General features: G+C 31.0%; 1 protein-coding gene and 2 non-coding genes across 3 annotated transcripts; 2 read left to right on the forward strand and 1 right to left on the reverse strand.

Annotated features, from left to right (window-relative positions):
- The first annotated feature begins 2,952 nt into the window (after nucleotides 1-2,952).
- On the forward strand, nucleotides 2,953-4,559 carry LOC136086151 (zinc finger MYM-type protein 1-like). Its single transcript, XM_065808428.1, has 2 exons — nucleotides 2,953-3,199; nucleotides 3,268-4,559. Exons 1-2 carry the CDS (start codon nucleotides 2,953-2,955, stop codon nucleotides 4,557-4,559), a joined length of 1,539 nt encoding a protein of 512 aa, XP_065664500.1.
- A 7,404-nt stretch (nucleotides 4,560-11,963) lies between these two features.
- Nucleotides 11,964-12,034, forward strand: trnag-gcc (transfer RNA glycine (anticodon GCC)). Its single transcript has one exon. It is a non-coding gene; the product is annotated as a tRNA-Gly (tRNA).
- A 168-nt stretch (nucleotides 12,035-12,202) lies between these two features.
- On the reverse strand, nucleotides 12,203-12,273 carry trnag-gcc (transfer RNA glycine (anticodon GCC)). The gene has a single exon. It is a non-coding gene; the product is annotated as a tRNA-Gly (tRNA).
- Between the last annotated feature and the right edge of the window lie 4,154 nt (nucleotides 12,274-16,427).

Genomic DNA, 16,427 nt, shown 5'->3' on the forward strand with positions numbered 1-16,427 from the left:
AAAGGTATTAGTACAAGTAAAAATGAACCCGACAAGAAAAACTGTAAATAAATCTTCATAGTATCAACACGTTAGTGGTGCAACGTTCTTTAACGATAATAAAACGCATATCTAACAGTATATTTGAATTGATGCACTTGCCTCCTCTTGGCAACACCAAATAAGGGCATTCTGTATTACTTTGGAAATTGATCATTAACAATGAATAGACTAAAAGCGAAAATAAATTATCAAATAAATGTTTTGACAATCATTATCAAAACTATTCAGAAATGAACTTGACAATGCATTTTAAGAATTTTAACTGCACAGACAAAATGCATAATAAATTTTTATACATTTGCAGAAATATCATTGAATCTTTTATACCATAACGAACAAAAATTCATAATGTCAACAGATCACACGATAAATTAAAGATTTAGTGCGTTCAAAAGGCCACTATCGTTAAATTTTTATTCAAAGAACAATAGACAGGCTAAATGCAATATAAAACGCAAAGCAGTATGCAATGACTTAAAGAGTAAAGTACTACAAGCGAAACGCTTATTTGAAAAAAATGTTGTAAGTGAATCAACCCACAATCCTAAACTACTATTCAAATATACTAACAGTGAAAATGATTTAAAAAATACCATCCGAGCTTCAAAATTTAAAAAAAAAACTAAATAAAATAGTCAAATAAACAGCATTATAAATGATCACTTTAAATCATTACCAAGACAATTATCAACAATGTATCGATTCTAAAAAATGACTTTTAATGAGACAATAATAAATAATATAATTATTTTTATCAATTTTTTACTGACAATAATAAATATTTCATATCAAATTTTTATTGAAAAATTTGATATGAACACGTCTTTCCTCCTGCTCTTGCGGAGGAAAGACGTGTTGTTTAATGGGGAGAAATTTTTACAAAAAAATGGATATTACAATGAAAAACATCGAAAAAATGATTTCAAGTAAGCTTGAGGAACATAAAAAAAGTATTTTTAAAGAAACGGAACGTTTATTAAAAGACAAGGACAAATCATTTACCTCAATAATCAGTGCAAATCTTGAAATTATTACAGATAGATTAGACATGCTAGAGAAAGACATTAATAACAACAAATGTAAAATATCAAATATAGAAAAAGTCTTAGGTGACACTAAAGACATCCTAAATTTTCAAGAAAATAACGTATCAGAAAAAATATCACAAATAAAGAAATACTATGACAAAGAAATCAAGTCATTATATAAAAAATTCATAGATGTAGAAAATCGATCGAGAAGAAACAACTTAAGAATAGATGGACTACAAGAAACACCAGGCAAAAGTTGGGGAGACTGCAAAAGAGCTGTTAAAGAAATTTTCAAAACAAAACTGAAAATACAAAGCGAAGTGGTGGTTGAACGAGCTTATCGTATTGGACAATTCAAAGACGACAAACCAAGAACATTAGTCTTAAAACTTTTAAACTTTTAAAGACAAAAACAAAATTCCCAATGTTCTAAAGTATCTTAAAGGAAATGGCCTATAAATAAATGAAGACTTTGCTCAAGAAACAAAGGTAAATACGCCATATTAAAATACGATCAAATATTTACACGAGATTTTAAAAAATAGCGCTACACACTTTTGTTATACTAATTAAAAGAGTTTTCAATTTTTCATTCTAAAATAAAAATAAAAAATAAAACAATAGATTTTGAAATGATGTGCTTTAATGTCTTTGAAACAGCAAATAATATACTCAATGACGCTAATACGCAAATTTTTCTAATAAACAATTTTAATTCTCGATTTTGAAACAGAAACTTTTGAAACTGAACTTGATGCTTATAAAAATAATTTTACGGTAATTCCAGGGGCGTGCAGAGCGTGAGTCACCCGAGCAAATTGCTCGGGGCCCCGGACCCTATGGGGGCCCCCAACAGCGGCAATAACATTCCAGGTTTTTTTTCCTTTTCTTTTTCCCCATCAAGAGCTTTAACTTACATAAAAAATAAAAATAGCTCATTAAGTTTAATGAAAATTGCCTCAAAAATGAGCTTGAGATCTAATAATTTTTTTAAAAATAAATTTAGCGTTGCGTAATTTATAGAAGATCCCTGCGGAAGAGCTTTTGTTTAAATCTTATCTACATGCTTATCTTGAATTTAGCGGGAAAAGTTATAATGTGTTTAAATCTTATTTTAAAAATGGCGTATTTGGATTAGTTTTTTTACAGGCGATTTGCTTGATTGTACAATTTAATTTATAGATTAATAAAAATAAATTTAATTTTTTCATTTTTGTGATTAATTATATATATAAATTTTGTATTAATTATTTAATCGTGTATATATATATATATATATATGTATATATATCTATTAGACGAAAGTATTTAAAAAAATAAAAATGAAACGCACGTATCCATCTGGTGCATCAAAGTTAAAAATCAGTAAAGTAAAAAAAGCGGCTCTACAAAAAAAAGGCAAACATTACTTGATGTTGGAATTACAACTACTCCTAAAACATCAGATGCCCTTTACACTAGCTCAACGAAGCAAAAATATGACGGTAGTATCCAATCTTGTGTTTCTCGTAATAGTGCTGGCAGTATAGAGAAATTAGCCACTTTTGAAGACTGTCAAATTAGTGGTAGTGATAATACTTCTACAAGGACCAATAGCAGTGTTGGACCAGCATTGTTGCAGCCATTAGACATTGGTGAATTTGAAACAGAAAATTTCTCCCCTTCTCAGCTGGAAAAGTTTGTCATGGCTGGTCACATTCCTTTCCCACTGGATATGCCATAAGATAATGGAAATCACATATTTCCAATGTCAGTTTTGAAAAGCAGAATGCCGAATGGGGAATCCTTCTCGCGGGATTGGCTTGTATTTAGCCCAGCAAAGACAGCATTGTTTTGTTTTCCATGCCGAATATTTTTACCTAGAAATTAACTTCCACACATGACTTCATCCCTTGCAATGATTGGAGGATGGGGATATGAAAAGAAGTGGAAGAATCTCATCAGTCGAATTCCTGAACATGAGCATTCGAAAATCCATAAACAATGCTACATTCAGTGGCGTGAATTGGAAGCTCGAATGAAAACTGATCAGTCAATTGAACATTTGATGAATCGCCAAATTCTCAATGAAGCTGACAGCTGGAGAAAAATCTTGGAACGAATCTTGGATGTGATTCTGTTTCTTGGTGAACTGGATTGGCTATTCATGGAAAATCTGACCTAATTGGAGATTCTCATAATGGAAATTTCTTAGGATTGCTGGAACTGATTTCGCATTATGACCCAATTCTTAAGGAACATGTGATAAAAGTTAAACAATCACAGGACAAGGGTCAACGTCTTCAGGCGCATTACTTGTCAAATCGTTCTCAAAATGAATTCATTGGCCTTTGTGCAGCTGAGGTTCGCAGGCAAATTATAGAAGAGTGCAAGTCTGCAAAGTATTTTTCAATTATGGTTGATGCCACTCCTGATGTGAGCCATACTGAACAAAGTTCGTTTGTCATTCGATATGTACATGAAAAAGAACCTGGAAAATTTTTAATTGAAGAGCGGTTTTTGATCTTTGCAGATTGTGCCAAGAAGACTGGATCTGATATTGCGGAATTAATTCTGGAAACTTTGGAAACATTAAAAATTTGTTTTGAAGACTGCCGTGGCCAAGGCTATGACAATGGAGTCAACATGTCAGGAAAATATAAGGGTGTTCAAGCAATCCTAAAAAAGAAGAACCCATTGTCTGTATTCTCACACTGTGGTTGTCATTCATTGAATTTGTGTGGACAGAATGCTGCCACAAGCTGTACAGATGCTGAGACTTTCTTTGGAACTGTTCAAACCGTATATACGATCTTTTCTGCTAGTCCACAACGCTGGGAAATATTGCAAAAGAGACTTCACGGTGTGTCTTTGCATGGACAATCAGGAACACGATGGACTGAGAGACTTGACAGCATTCGCCCTTTCTATAATCACTTAAGCCAAATCATTGAATCTTTGAAAGAAGTTAAGAGCTTGAATCTCACGCCTAAAGCAAAAACTGAGATTAGAGGTGCCCTAAAATATATGAGCTCCTTCAAATGTGTTCTCATGTATGGAATTTGGCTGAAAGTTCTCACATTGATTGACCGCTGCAACCAGGTCATTCAGGCAAGAAAAGCAACTATTGATATTGAGGTGGAAAATATTGAAGCATTGATTAGTCAACTCAAATCTGTTCGGGAGGAATGGCCTACAATTTTAAAAGAAGGCAAGTTAGTTGCAGATGTTGCAAAAATCAGTTCTGAATTTCCAATCCACAGAAAAGTGAAACGCAAAAGTTTTTTTGGGGAGCAGATTAAAGGTGATGAACAAATTACGGAATTAACAGAAGCAGAATCAGGAGAGGAGGCAACATTTCGGAGAACGGTTTTTTATCACATTTTTGATTCTGTAATTGGTGGACTTACTGCACGTTTCACAGCAATTCAAGAAATCCTTTCTATATTCTCTTTTTTGTGGAAGTATCAAAAACTGTCTGAAATCAAAGTATCAAAAACTGTCTGAAATCAAGCAGAAATCAAGAGTGCTTGCTCACATTTTTCGCAAAAATATTCTTGTGATGTGACCGAAAATGAACTGAATGAAGAATTGCTTCACATAAAACAAATTCATACTGCAAATTTTGGAAAGGAACCTCTTGCCCCATTTGACTTATTAAACAAAATTTCTGAAATGAAGCTTGGAGAACTCTTTAGAAATATAGTAATTGCATTGCGTATTTTTGCTTCAATTCCAGTGACAGTGGCTTCAAGTGAGCGTTCATTCAGTAAATTGAAGCTCATCAAGAATTTTTTGCGCTCAACTATGGGACAAGAACGAACAAGTGACCTCGCCATTTTGAGTATCGAGTGTCTATTAGCAAAAAATATTGATTTCCATGATGTGATTGAAAAGTTTGCTAAACAAAAGACAAGAAAAATATTATTGTAAGAAACAACAGCTGGACTATTTAATTATACTTATATTCCAGTAATATAATAAAAAAATTTAAGCAGGCCTTTTTTTTTTTGGAGTAAAGGGGGTGGGCCCCTAAACTGAAGGATGCTCGGGGCCCCCAAATCCTGTGCACGGCCCTGGGTAATTCACATAAGTTATACTTATAAGAAGCATAAATAAAAATTTTGATAAACTTGAACATTTCCTAATTGATTGCAATTATTTATTCAGTATGATTTGCCTAACAGAAACTTGGCGTTCTGATGAATCAATCCAAAATAACTCTAACTTTCAAATTCCTAATTATAAACTATTATTTTCTGAAAGGAAAGCATATAAAAAAGGAGGAGGGATCGCAACTTATGTTTGGAATGATCAAGTGATAAAAGTAAGAAAAGTTCACTCCATTTCTAATCCCGATAATAAGGTCTTTACAATAGAGATCATCAACTCCAAGTTTAAAATATTATAGTCTCTACCTGATATAGACCACCTGAAGGCAATTTTTAAAAATGTTCTAATTATCTAGAAGAAATTGTTCTCAAAATCAATAAAGAGCAAAAAAAGTTGTTCTGTATCCGGGACTTAAACAAAGTTGTTTAAAATACAAAGAGTATCCGATTACTAAATTATTTTTGATAACATGTATCAACATTGTATTTTACCAATTACTAATAAACCCACACGGGTAACCTCGAATTCTATTTCTGCTATAGATAACATACTAACCAACTTATTTCTAGATACCTCCTTAAAAGCAGAAATAATAAAAATTGATTTAACAGATCATTTTCCAATTTTCTTTACAATAAAACATGATACAAAAATAAATAATAACTCGAAAAAAAAATTTATAAAATAAAAAAAAAAAAATTCTATTCGATGTTTTAAAGACACACTATCGGCAGTAAATTAAGTTAAAGTGTATCAACAATGTAACTTTGGAACACAAACTCTGCATATAATACTTTCACAGATATTTTTCTAAAACACTATAATAATCATTTTCCAATCAAAGAGAAAGGAATTAAAGTAAAACATTTGAGCTGTCCATGGATCACCAGCGGAATCAAAAAATCTTCAAAAACAAAACAAAAACTATATGCTAAATATTTGAAAAACAGAAATGAAGAAAACCTATCTACTTATAAACAATATAAAAATCTTTTCGAAAAAACCATAAAACTTTTTAAAAAAATTTATTATTCTAAATTACTTCAAAAAACAAATAGAGATACCAAAAAACATGGAACATCATGAAAGAAATAATCGGAAAAAAAAAAGTAAACAAACAGCTTACATGATCGAATTATTATAAGTGAAACAGAACACAACGATAAGAACTCTATTGCCGAAATTCAACAGCTTCTTCGCAAATACTGGCCCTAATATGGCGTCTAAACCTCAAATTCAAACCTCAAATAACTCCTTTGAAAATAATTTTACTGATCTAAATAGCGAACTAACTTTCAACGGAATAAGCTATGAAGAACCCGAAAATGCAAAAAACTCTTTAAAAATCAACAAAGCACCAGGAATTGATGAAGTTTGTAGCAATGTAGTAATGAGTATCTTTCCGATAATAAAGAAACCCCTCTTCGAAATATTTAAATCTTAAATTACAATAGGAAACGTCCCAGAGAAATCAAAAATTGCAAAAATTGTACCAATATATAAAACTGGAGAACCATACTTACTAAACAATTATAGACCAATCATCTCAATTCTTTCTGTATTCTCAAAACTCCTCGAACGAATAATTTATAATAAGTTATATAAATATATAACAAACAACAACATCTTGAATACAAAACAATTCAACTTTCAAAAGCAACATGCAACCGAACATGCAGTCGTAGATCTTGTAAATAGCATCAATTACTCATTTGTTAATAAAGAATTCGTTCTAGGAATCTTTATAGATTTATCGAAAGCATTCGATACTGTTGATCATGCTATCCTGCTCAAAAAATTGGAAAAGTATGGCCTAAAAAATGTTGCATTTCTCTGTTTTGCTAAACAGACGGTAATGTGTTAATACTGATGAAAATATCTGTTCAAAAATGCTTAAGATTAAATGTGGCGTTACCCAAGGTTCCATTCTAGCTCCCTTATTGTTCTTAATATACATTAATGATCTTCCAAAAGTCTTAAACAAACTTGATGTCATAATGTTTGCAGATGATACTAATTTATTTTTTCATCTCAGTCTATTAAAGAACTCTTTGAAACAACGAATATTGAACTTGAAAAACTTAATATCTGGCTAAAATCTAATAAATTATCTTCAAACACAGAAAAAACCAATTACATCTTATTCCATCCAACCAAAAAAAATATATATATATATATACCAAATATATTACCATTGCTAAAAATAGAAAACAAAAATATTGAAAGAACCTCAACAACTAAATTTCTAAGTTTACTTATTGACGAAAATATTTTATGGAAAGCACACATTGACTATTTAAATACTGAAATAACCAAAAACATCGGCGTGCTAAAACATCTTTATTTCTCATTTATACAAACCTATTATACATATGGTAATATAGCATGGGCAAGTACCAATAAATCCAATTTGAAATCACTTTATCAACGTCAAAAACATGCCGTTAGAATTGTCTATAAAAAAGATAAATTCACTCATGCTGAATCTTTATTAAAACTCCTTAATGCACTAAACGCCTATAGAATAAACATTTATCAAAACTTATTGTTTGTGTTGAAATATAAACTCGGGTTTGTCCCAACACATTTCTCAAATGATTGCTTTAAAAGCAATAGAAATAGATATGGGGCGACTGAATAAGTGCGAATTTCATAACTGCGAATCTGCATAAGTGCGAACTGGCATAAGTGCGAACTGGCACAAGCGCGAACTGGCATAAGTGCGAATCACTTGCAAAAACTGGCATAAGTGCGAACTAGCACAAGCGCGAACTGGCATAAGTGCGCCAAAAGAATTTGCAAACATTGGCATAAGTGCGAACTGGCATAAGTGCAAACTGGCATATGTGCGAATCAATTGCAAAAACTGGCATAAGTGCGAACTGGCACAGGCGCGAATTAGCATAAGTGCGCCGAAAGAATTTGTAAACATTGGCATAAGTGCAAATTGGCATGAGTGGCGAATTGGCAAGTTCGCACTTATGCCAATTTGCACTTATGCCAGTTCGCACTTATGCCAATTCGCACTTATGCCAATGTTTGCAAATTCTTTCGGCGCACTTATGCCAGTTCGCGCTTGTGCCAGTTCGCACTTATGCCAGTTTTTGCAATTGATTCGCACATATGCCAGTTCGCACTTATGCCAATTCGCACTTATGCCAATGTTTGCAAATTCTTTCGGCGCACTTATGCCAGTTTGCGCTTGTGCCAGTTCGCACTTATGCCAATCTTTGCAACTGCTTCGCACTTATGAAGATTCGCAGTTATGAAATTCGCACTTATTCAGCCTCCTCATAGATATGACACTCAAGAAGTAGGAAACTTTAATATACCGTTATAAAAACAAAACTATTGCGTTTCACGACTTCATACCGCGGTCCCTATTTCTATAATAAAATGATATCCAGAAATGCCATAATTACAAAATTAGATAACCTAAATTGTTTGGAAATTTTACTTGAAAATTCGTTTTAAATATAAACAATTATATGAACATACACTACACTAATACTGAACCAAAGTTAACGTTGAAACGAAAATCCCAAAAAACTTCAATAACACATATCATATGAAAAATATATAAATCAAAATTTATTTTATTTATGCCTAATCATATTTTTATGAGTACAAAATCTAGCATTTATCAATTATTTATTATCTTACATTATATGTGAATCTAATATAAAATGAACTACCATTGTATTTTGTGAAATTAGAAACATGTAAAACAAAAATACAGAAAATATTACTAGAACAAGCGGATTCTTGATGACAAGACCATCTGATCTTCTGCAAGTTTAAAGCGTTCTTTTAAGATTAATGATACCCTGCAGTTATATTTTTTGTAATCTTTAAAATTTTGAGATTTTTATTTTTTTTTCTCTTACCATTATATATTTTATAAACATTGTAAATTTGTATCAGTTATATAGAATCACAACATTTTAAAGATAAAAAAAAAAATGATCGTCAAAACATTTATTTGATAATTTATTTTCGCTTTTAGTCTATTCATTGTTAATGATCAATTTCCAAAGTAATACAGAATGCCCTTATTTGGTGTTGCCAAGAGGAGGCAAGTGCATCAATTCAAATATACTGTTAGATATGCGTTTTATTATCGTTAAAGAACGTTGCACCACTAACGTGTTGATACTATGAAGATTTATTTACAGTTTTTCTTGTCGGGTTCATTTTTACTTGTACTAATACCTTTAATTAAACCGTTTGACCATGTAACTATTTAATTGCTTATATAATTTCAAATTTGCTGGGCGGTATATGCATTCTATTAATACTTTCTCTTCATGTTATACTATAATTTACCCATATTATCTCAAGATTTTGTTCAATATTTTAAAACGTCACTTTACATTGCACCGAATCTTTCCTTATATAGATAGCTACGCCACCACCTCTTATTCCGTGACTTCTCTATTTCGGTTTCTGTCACTGCAATGATATCTATTTGGTGTACTCTTATTGAAGCTTGTTTTCCAAAGATGTGTGTACCAACTAAAAGTTAATGAACTAACATTTCAATTAACTACTTTTATTGTTGCTGAAATACTTAGTATTACAGCAATTTAAATTTACCAAATTCTTTAAGTAAAAAAAACAAAACAGTTTTACAAACTCTTAACTTGAAGAAACCTTATTTTTCTTCACTCAAAAGTGTTAAATAAAAAACTAAATTCGTTACCAAAACCAATTCGTTACGTAGAATAGAATAAAAGTGACGCTGTAATTCATATGAGTTGAAGCTGAAATTACGTAGAATTTCAGTCTATAACAGTCAACAAATTTAGCACCGATTAAAACAATATACATGATCTGAGGTTTGAAGTTTAAAATTTGAAATGTTTATCAATGTGGTTCTTAAATTGATTTACGTTTTTTGACTCAATAATTTCTTTTGTTAGTACATTCCAGTCATTTAGAACTCTAGAGGATAAAAACTGTGTTTGATTGTGTTAAACTTGCAGATATTGTGTGTTTTTATTGACACTTTATGTATTTTTAATTTATGACGTCTCGCTCGACCATTCGACCAAGTTGTAGATAGGAAAGTTACCTAGAAGTAATATTGTGCATTTGAAGAACCAACAAAAATAATTCAATTCATTGAAAATATTTTTTATCGCATGTTCTCTAACAAAATAACATTTTTCTGTTAACAAAATGAACAGTTTTCCAGAATGAATAATGACCAACTAAAAAATACTCTGGACACTTTGCTACAGGTCTATAACTACTAAACCCATAAAACAGTTCTTTTCTGCAGAGAAGCAGAGTACACTTTTGCGGCGTTTTCACTGCATTTCTGACACTGTATCTTCATAAGTCCTTTGCAGCCTGGATTTTTGCATCTGCCTCTTGCTCCAGCAAAAACAGGCCATTGTCCAGTGTTGTCCGGTCAAATATCGCCTCATTTCAGCATGCTTCTCCTCAACCTTTGAGCTTAGCCTTCCCTTGCATCAGGATCTTTTTCTCTGCACAAAGACAAGATGCAACTTTACATTTAAACTCAAGAAGACTAAGCTGCTCTTTCTTGGGGACTCTGCATTCCTGACTGTCTCTGCTGTATAGGAGCCGTGCCTCCACAACAGTCAGGTCTTAGCATGTGGAAGATTGACCGGTGATACTATTTACTGGATTAGTATTAAAATATTCAATTGGGTTAAGCAAAACTTATTTCGTCAATTCGTTTTATTAATTTGAGCATTTTGATTAAATCCTTTACTAAATTAAAACCCCGCCTTCTCCTGTTTTCTAATGAGGGTAATTTTAGTTTAAAATTTTTTTCTTCATGACCATTATTGTAAAAATGTTAAGTTATAATTTTCTCCATCATAGAAAAAATGTTAAGTAATAATTTTCTCCATCATAGATAAGTTATAATTTTCTCCATCATAGAAAAAAATTGATGAAAACTATTCTTTTTTTTTTTGTAATGTCTAAAAAATTTAGAAAATAAAAAAAATCAAAATTAGTAAAAAATGTTTAAAAATTATGAAAATATAAAATTTATATTTTCATAATTTTTATATTATCAAAATCTTTACGAACGAGAATGCGAAAATGAAATTATTTTAGGCCGTTTAATCGGCCTGTAAAATATCTTAAAATATTTACTACAAGTATTATAGATACTTTTTTTATTAACAATGATAACTATTATTATTGTGATAAATATATAAATCATCATTGTTAAAAGTTATTTTCATTTATTATAACTATATTACTGGTATCAATTTTTACACTATTCTCCCTTTTTTCTAAAACGAAAAATGGAATTATTTTAAGCCGCTTGAGATTTACCAAAAATTTTCAAGCTAAAGTTGTTTTAATGACAATTCTTGTAAGTAGATAATTTATTTAATATATAAAACAAATTCTAGGTAACAGGTAATATATAAAATTCGAGGTAACAGGCCCGTAGCAGCCGGGTGGGCAGCAGGGGCGTTTGCCCCTCCCCCAATTTATTTTTCAAATAATATATTTTAAAGAAATCGAATGAAAAAATGACGTCAAAAAAATAAAAAAAAGTCCTTAAACCTCTTACGGGGAAGTACTGCCCCCCCTCCCCCCCCCCCCCCCTTCAAAATAATATAAGTTTTGTTCCTACGGCCTGGGTATTATATAAAACAAATTCTAGGTAAAGGTAATTGCAATAATAAAAAAGGTAAAAGAAAGAAAGTATTGATCGTTGAAAAATGTTTGTTTAAAAAAATAAATTTTAAAAAAAAAGCGTTTTATAGTTAAATTTTATAAAAAATAAAATTGATACATACCATCGCATTGTTGGTTCAGTGGTAGAATTCTCGCCTGCCACGCGGGGGACCGGGGTTCGATTCCCCGACAATGCATATGTTTTGAAAAACAGTTATTGTGAAACCGTAACAAATAAGGACAATTTTAATAAATTTTTAATGGAATCTTTTAATTTTAATTTAAAATTCATTAAACTTCATTAAAAATTCATTAAAATTGTCCTTATTTGTTACGGTTTCACAATAACTGTTTTTCAAAACATATGCATTGTCGGGGAATCGAACCCCGGTCCCCCGCGTGGCAGGCGAGAATTCTACCACTGAACCAACAATGCGATGATAAGACTCGGTTTTATTTTATATTAATTATGTTTTGTATGATATTAATTGTCATTAAAATTTTTAATGACAATTAATATCATACAAAACATAAATCAATAATTTTTTATGAGAACACTTTTATGAACAATGGAGTGCACAAATTCATGAACAATTGATGTTTACAAATAGCTGGTGCGCTTTACAACGCCAAAACAATAAAAGATAAAAGTAATAACAATATTAAAAAGCTACAGACTAACTTGATGTTCTTTCACCCTATCTTGGTTATTATCTTTGATTGCTATCCAGTCAATGAACACACCACTACATCAACACAAAGACATTCACCGGGTTAGAGCTGCAAACCTGCCTCCATCAAAATTTAAACTACGTTGACCTCAAAGAAATCGTAATTAAAAAAACAATTTAAAAAAATTTTGTTGATTTTGCTTAATGTTGATTTTACTTGCAAATTAGATAGCAAAAAACTTGCAAGTTTTTAACTACCTAATTTGCCGATTTAAACTAAAAGTTTAGTTTAAAATCGGCAAATTAGGAAAACAGTTCGTTTAAAAACTAATTTTGAACGAACTGATGATGAAAATGTAGAAATTTTCATCAAGCATCATTAAAAAAGATGAAAATTTAAAACTCTGGATTTTGAAATAGTTGCTAATCTTCTAAAACATCTACAAAAAATCACATTGAAGAAGATATAAATAAATCTTTGCAATCTTGTAATGCTTCTTTTTTAGAAACAAAAATTGTTGTTACAGATAATCAGCTTGTATAATCGCAAATTGTATTTGGAATTCGATGGTACGCAGAGTTTAGGGTTCTCAAAAAGATTTGGTCAATACATTTTGAAAGTTTAAACTGTTGAATCAGATCTCGAACTCTCCTTGCTTTAAGTGTAGTTAAGATAACAGAGTCTTTCTTCATATGGCAAGTGCTTTATTTCCATTATTGTTTTAGTGGCTTTATGCTGTACTTGCTCTAGAATAGCAATCTCTTTTTCCTAGTGTGGTGACCAAGCGTGGATAGTAAATTCTAACTGGGTCTTACATAGATTTTATAGAGTACTTTTCACAAAAAGAGTCCACGATTTCTAAATATTTTCTTTAGAGTCCCAAGTTTACTGATGGCTCTAGCTGCTGCTGATCTACTAAATTATATATGTCAACTTGTAAGGTACTTTGTCTTTCTCAGATTTTAGAACTGCGAGTATTTTTTAATCGTCGGCATAAATCTTCATTTGATGAGTAATTTAGTCCGGCAGATCGTTATTATATAAGATAAAAAGAAGTGGACCAAGCACAGACCCCTGAGAATCCCGCTTGTTTAATGTTTCCATTTAGATTTATGCTTTCCAATTATAACTCGTTAATAACGATTTGTTAGCCAGTTGGCTATCCAGTCCAAGACCAAGCCGTTCATACCATAGGCTTTAAGTTTGTTTAAAAGTCAGACGTGTGAAACTTTATCAAATGCTTTTGCAAAGTCAGTGAAGATAATATCAGTGAAGTAACGTTGATGCATTGCTTCTGTTAGTATATTCTGAGTTTTAAGTAAGTTCGATGAGCATTATTTACTATGAAGAAATCCGTGCTACTCTTTGAATATTAAATTAGTGCTAAGACATTGATTTATGATTTTTTCGTGTAATACCATCTATAATTTTACAAGATACTGATGTTAGTGAGACTGGTCTACAATTAGCTTAGTTCTATTTTCTGCCTTGTTTAAAAGTTGTATGTTTTTTTTTATCAAAATGCTCTACAGTTGATGGAAATGATATGTCTTGGCATATATTGAGGTCATTGCACAAAAAGTGTAACAAACAGAGCATATCAACATGAGTTCTTTTATTTTCTTAAGAAGCATATTCAGCAAAACTGAAATATCACCAGGATAAAATTCAACAAAATAGAAAGAAGCATGAAAGAAAACAACTTTAACTTCCTAATGCTGATAAGCGATTCAATAAAAACTTACTAAAGCTGTATAAGCCGAGAAAAAAACACTAGATTGTGCTAAAATAATTAAAGAAACAACAAAAATAAAATTCTATTTCAGTATCCTCTGCATCCTAACCATTGATTGGTACCATAATTTCATTAGCAAAGTTATATATTATTGATGTTAAAAATGTTGAAAAAACTTCATTAAGAATTATTGAACCAGAAATAAAATAACTAACTAACAATCTTGAAAATAAGAAAAAATCAATATTCGAAGAAAAAATCGAAAACTGATACAAAAAAAAAAAACTTTAATAAAAGTTGTGCAAGTATGCAAAAAACCTTGTTGGTCATGCAAAGTAATTTTTTGTGAAGATAAAGAAAAAGAATCTAGATTGAATGCCAGGAGTGCTACCACAATGCATGTCAGAGATTGAAAGAGGTTTCACGAAACTTTTTTGTTTGTATTATTTATGAAAACGATTCTGACTAATATATACTCAATCTTTGCAAACTCTTCATATCAATCGCTATTTATTTCAACATTTGATATACGTATTGTTTTATTATAATATATTTTTAAAAATATTACTAAATATTGCTTTTTAAATAAATACTTTATAGGTTATGATTTATTAAATAGTAAAGGGCAAATTCTGCTAAATACCATATTATATTTCTTGTTCAAAGTTCTATTTCGCTTCATCATTATAAGTCGTGTTTTGAATTTTTTGAATAAAGTAGCTTTAAACTAATTACAATTAACACAATGAATTGGGTGTGATCTCAGAACTGGACAAGAGAAGTTCCTAAGTGTTTGGTATTTGTATACTCCAAACGCGCTAAGTAGAGCATTAGGAGCCCACAAATTAACTAACGGGATTTAATCTTGCACACCTGTATATAATGTCACCAAGCGGGCGATGTGGAGTTCGAGTTGGTGAGCTTCAGCGCTTTTGACACCACGTACAGTTTTTAATATAAATGTTAAACATTTGTATAAAAATAGAACAGTCTGCATAGTTTTGTGGCTGAAAGACTAAATATAAATCTGCATAGTTTTGTGGCTGAAAGACTAAATACTAAATATAAGTAACTTAATGATGTATAATGTAACAATAAAAAGCGTATCAGCAACTTTTTTATTTCGGATGAGGCCAACATCATTTTGATCTAAATCATCTTTCAAAGTTGTCGTTAAGGGCAAGAACAGTTTCAAAATGTCATATTTTGTCGCAAATGAAAATAGTTCTGTTTTTATTTCATCAAATTTCGGGGTTTGACAATAAGACAAATTTTGTCCTCTTCTTGCCTAGGCCATCCTTATTTATATTGAAACATTAGTTGTATTTATAAATTTATACGGCAAAACACGAAAGCAATAAAAAAGAAATAAAAATATGTCGGCATTTGATAAAATTTTTTTAACGTTGCATAAACTGTTTTCTGGAATTATGTACACCATCAAATTGCTTAGATTGACTTGGCAATTAAATTACGGTTTTCTCCCCCGTCTTGAATGCAACCAACACATTCAACTTCATTCATACTTTTTCAAAAATTCGTAGGTTGGTAAAGGCAATCAAAATAGTATCAAATTTCAGGAATGGAATGAGCGGTGTCTTAGTTTCATGACACGTCTTTCTATCAAAAATTTCCGCTTCACTTATACATGATAGACAAAAAATCAAATTGACAAACATGGTCAAAGATGGTTCCTCAAATGTTCCAAACATCGCCGTTGCAGAATTTGATTTGCCTTACCACCTTATTTCACTAATCAGTTTCAATTTTTTAATATCATCTTTTCCAATAAGTGTTTCAAAAAGTTTTATTCATTTTGCTTTTACGACACATCTATGAATGTTTTAACATTTTACAAAAGGTTAAAAAATGAAACTGCGTGAATGTAGCAGCTGGTTGCCTCCTTCACAACTATATTGAGAACACCAAATATGTACATGGTAGTTTGCAGCTTTTGTAATCTTTTGTTGCAACAAAAAGCAGCCCTTTATGTATAGTAGCATTTAAATCATAAAAAATCACAATGCTAAATTGGTCTATTGCAGATATACCTTGTGCAGAATCTACTTGCATTGAGTATACTTTCGCTTTGGACACTTCTATTGTAATCATGGACACATGAATAGATGGAAAGCTAAATGTGAGTCATATTTGGCTTAGAGCTTTACCAAAACTGAGAAATT

This window comes from Hydra vulgaris, chromosome 10 (assembly GCF_038396675.1).
Source record: "Hydra vulgaris chromosome 10, alternate assembly HydraT2T_AEP".
Lineage (NCBI taxonomy): Eukaryota > Metazoa > Cnidaria > Hydrozoa > Anthoathecata > Hydridae > Hydra > Hydra vulgaris.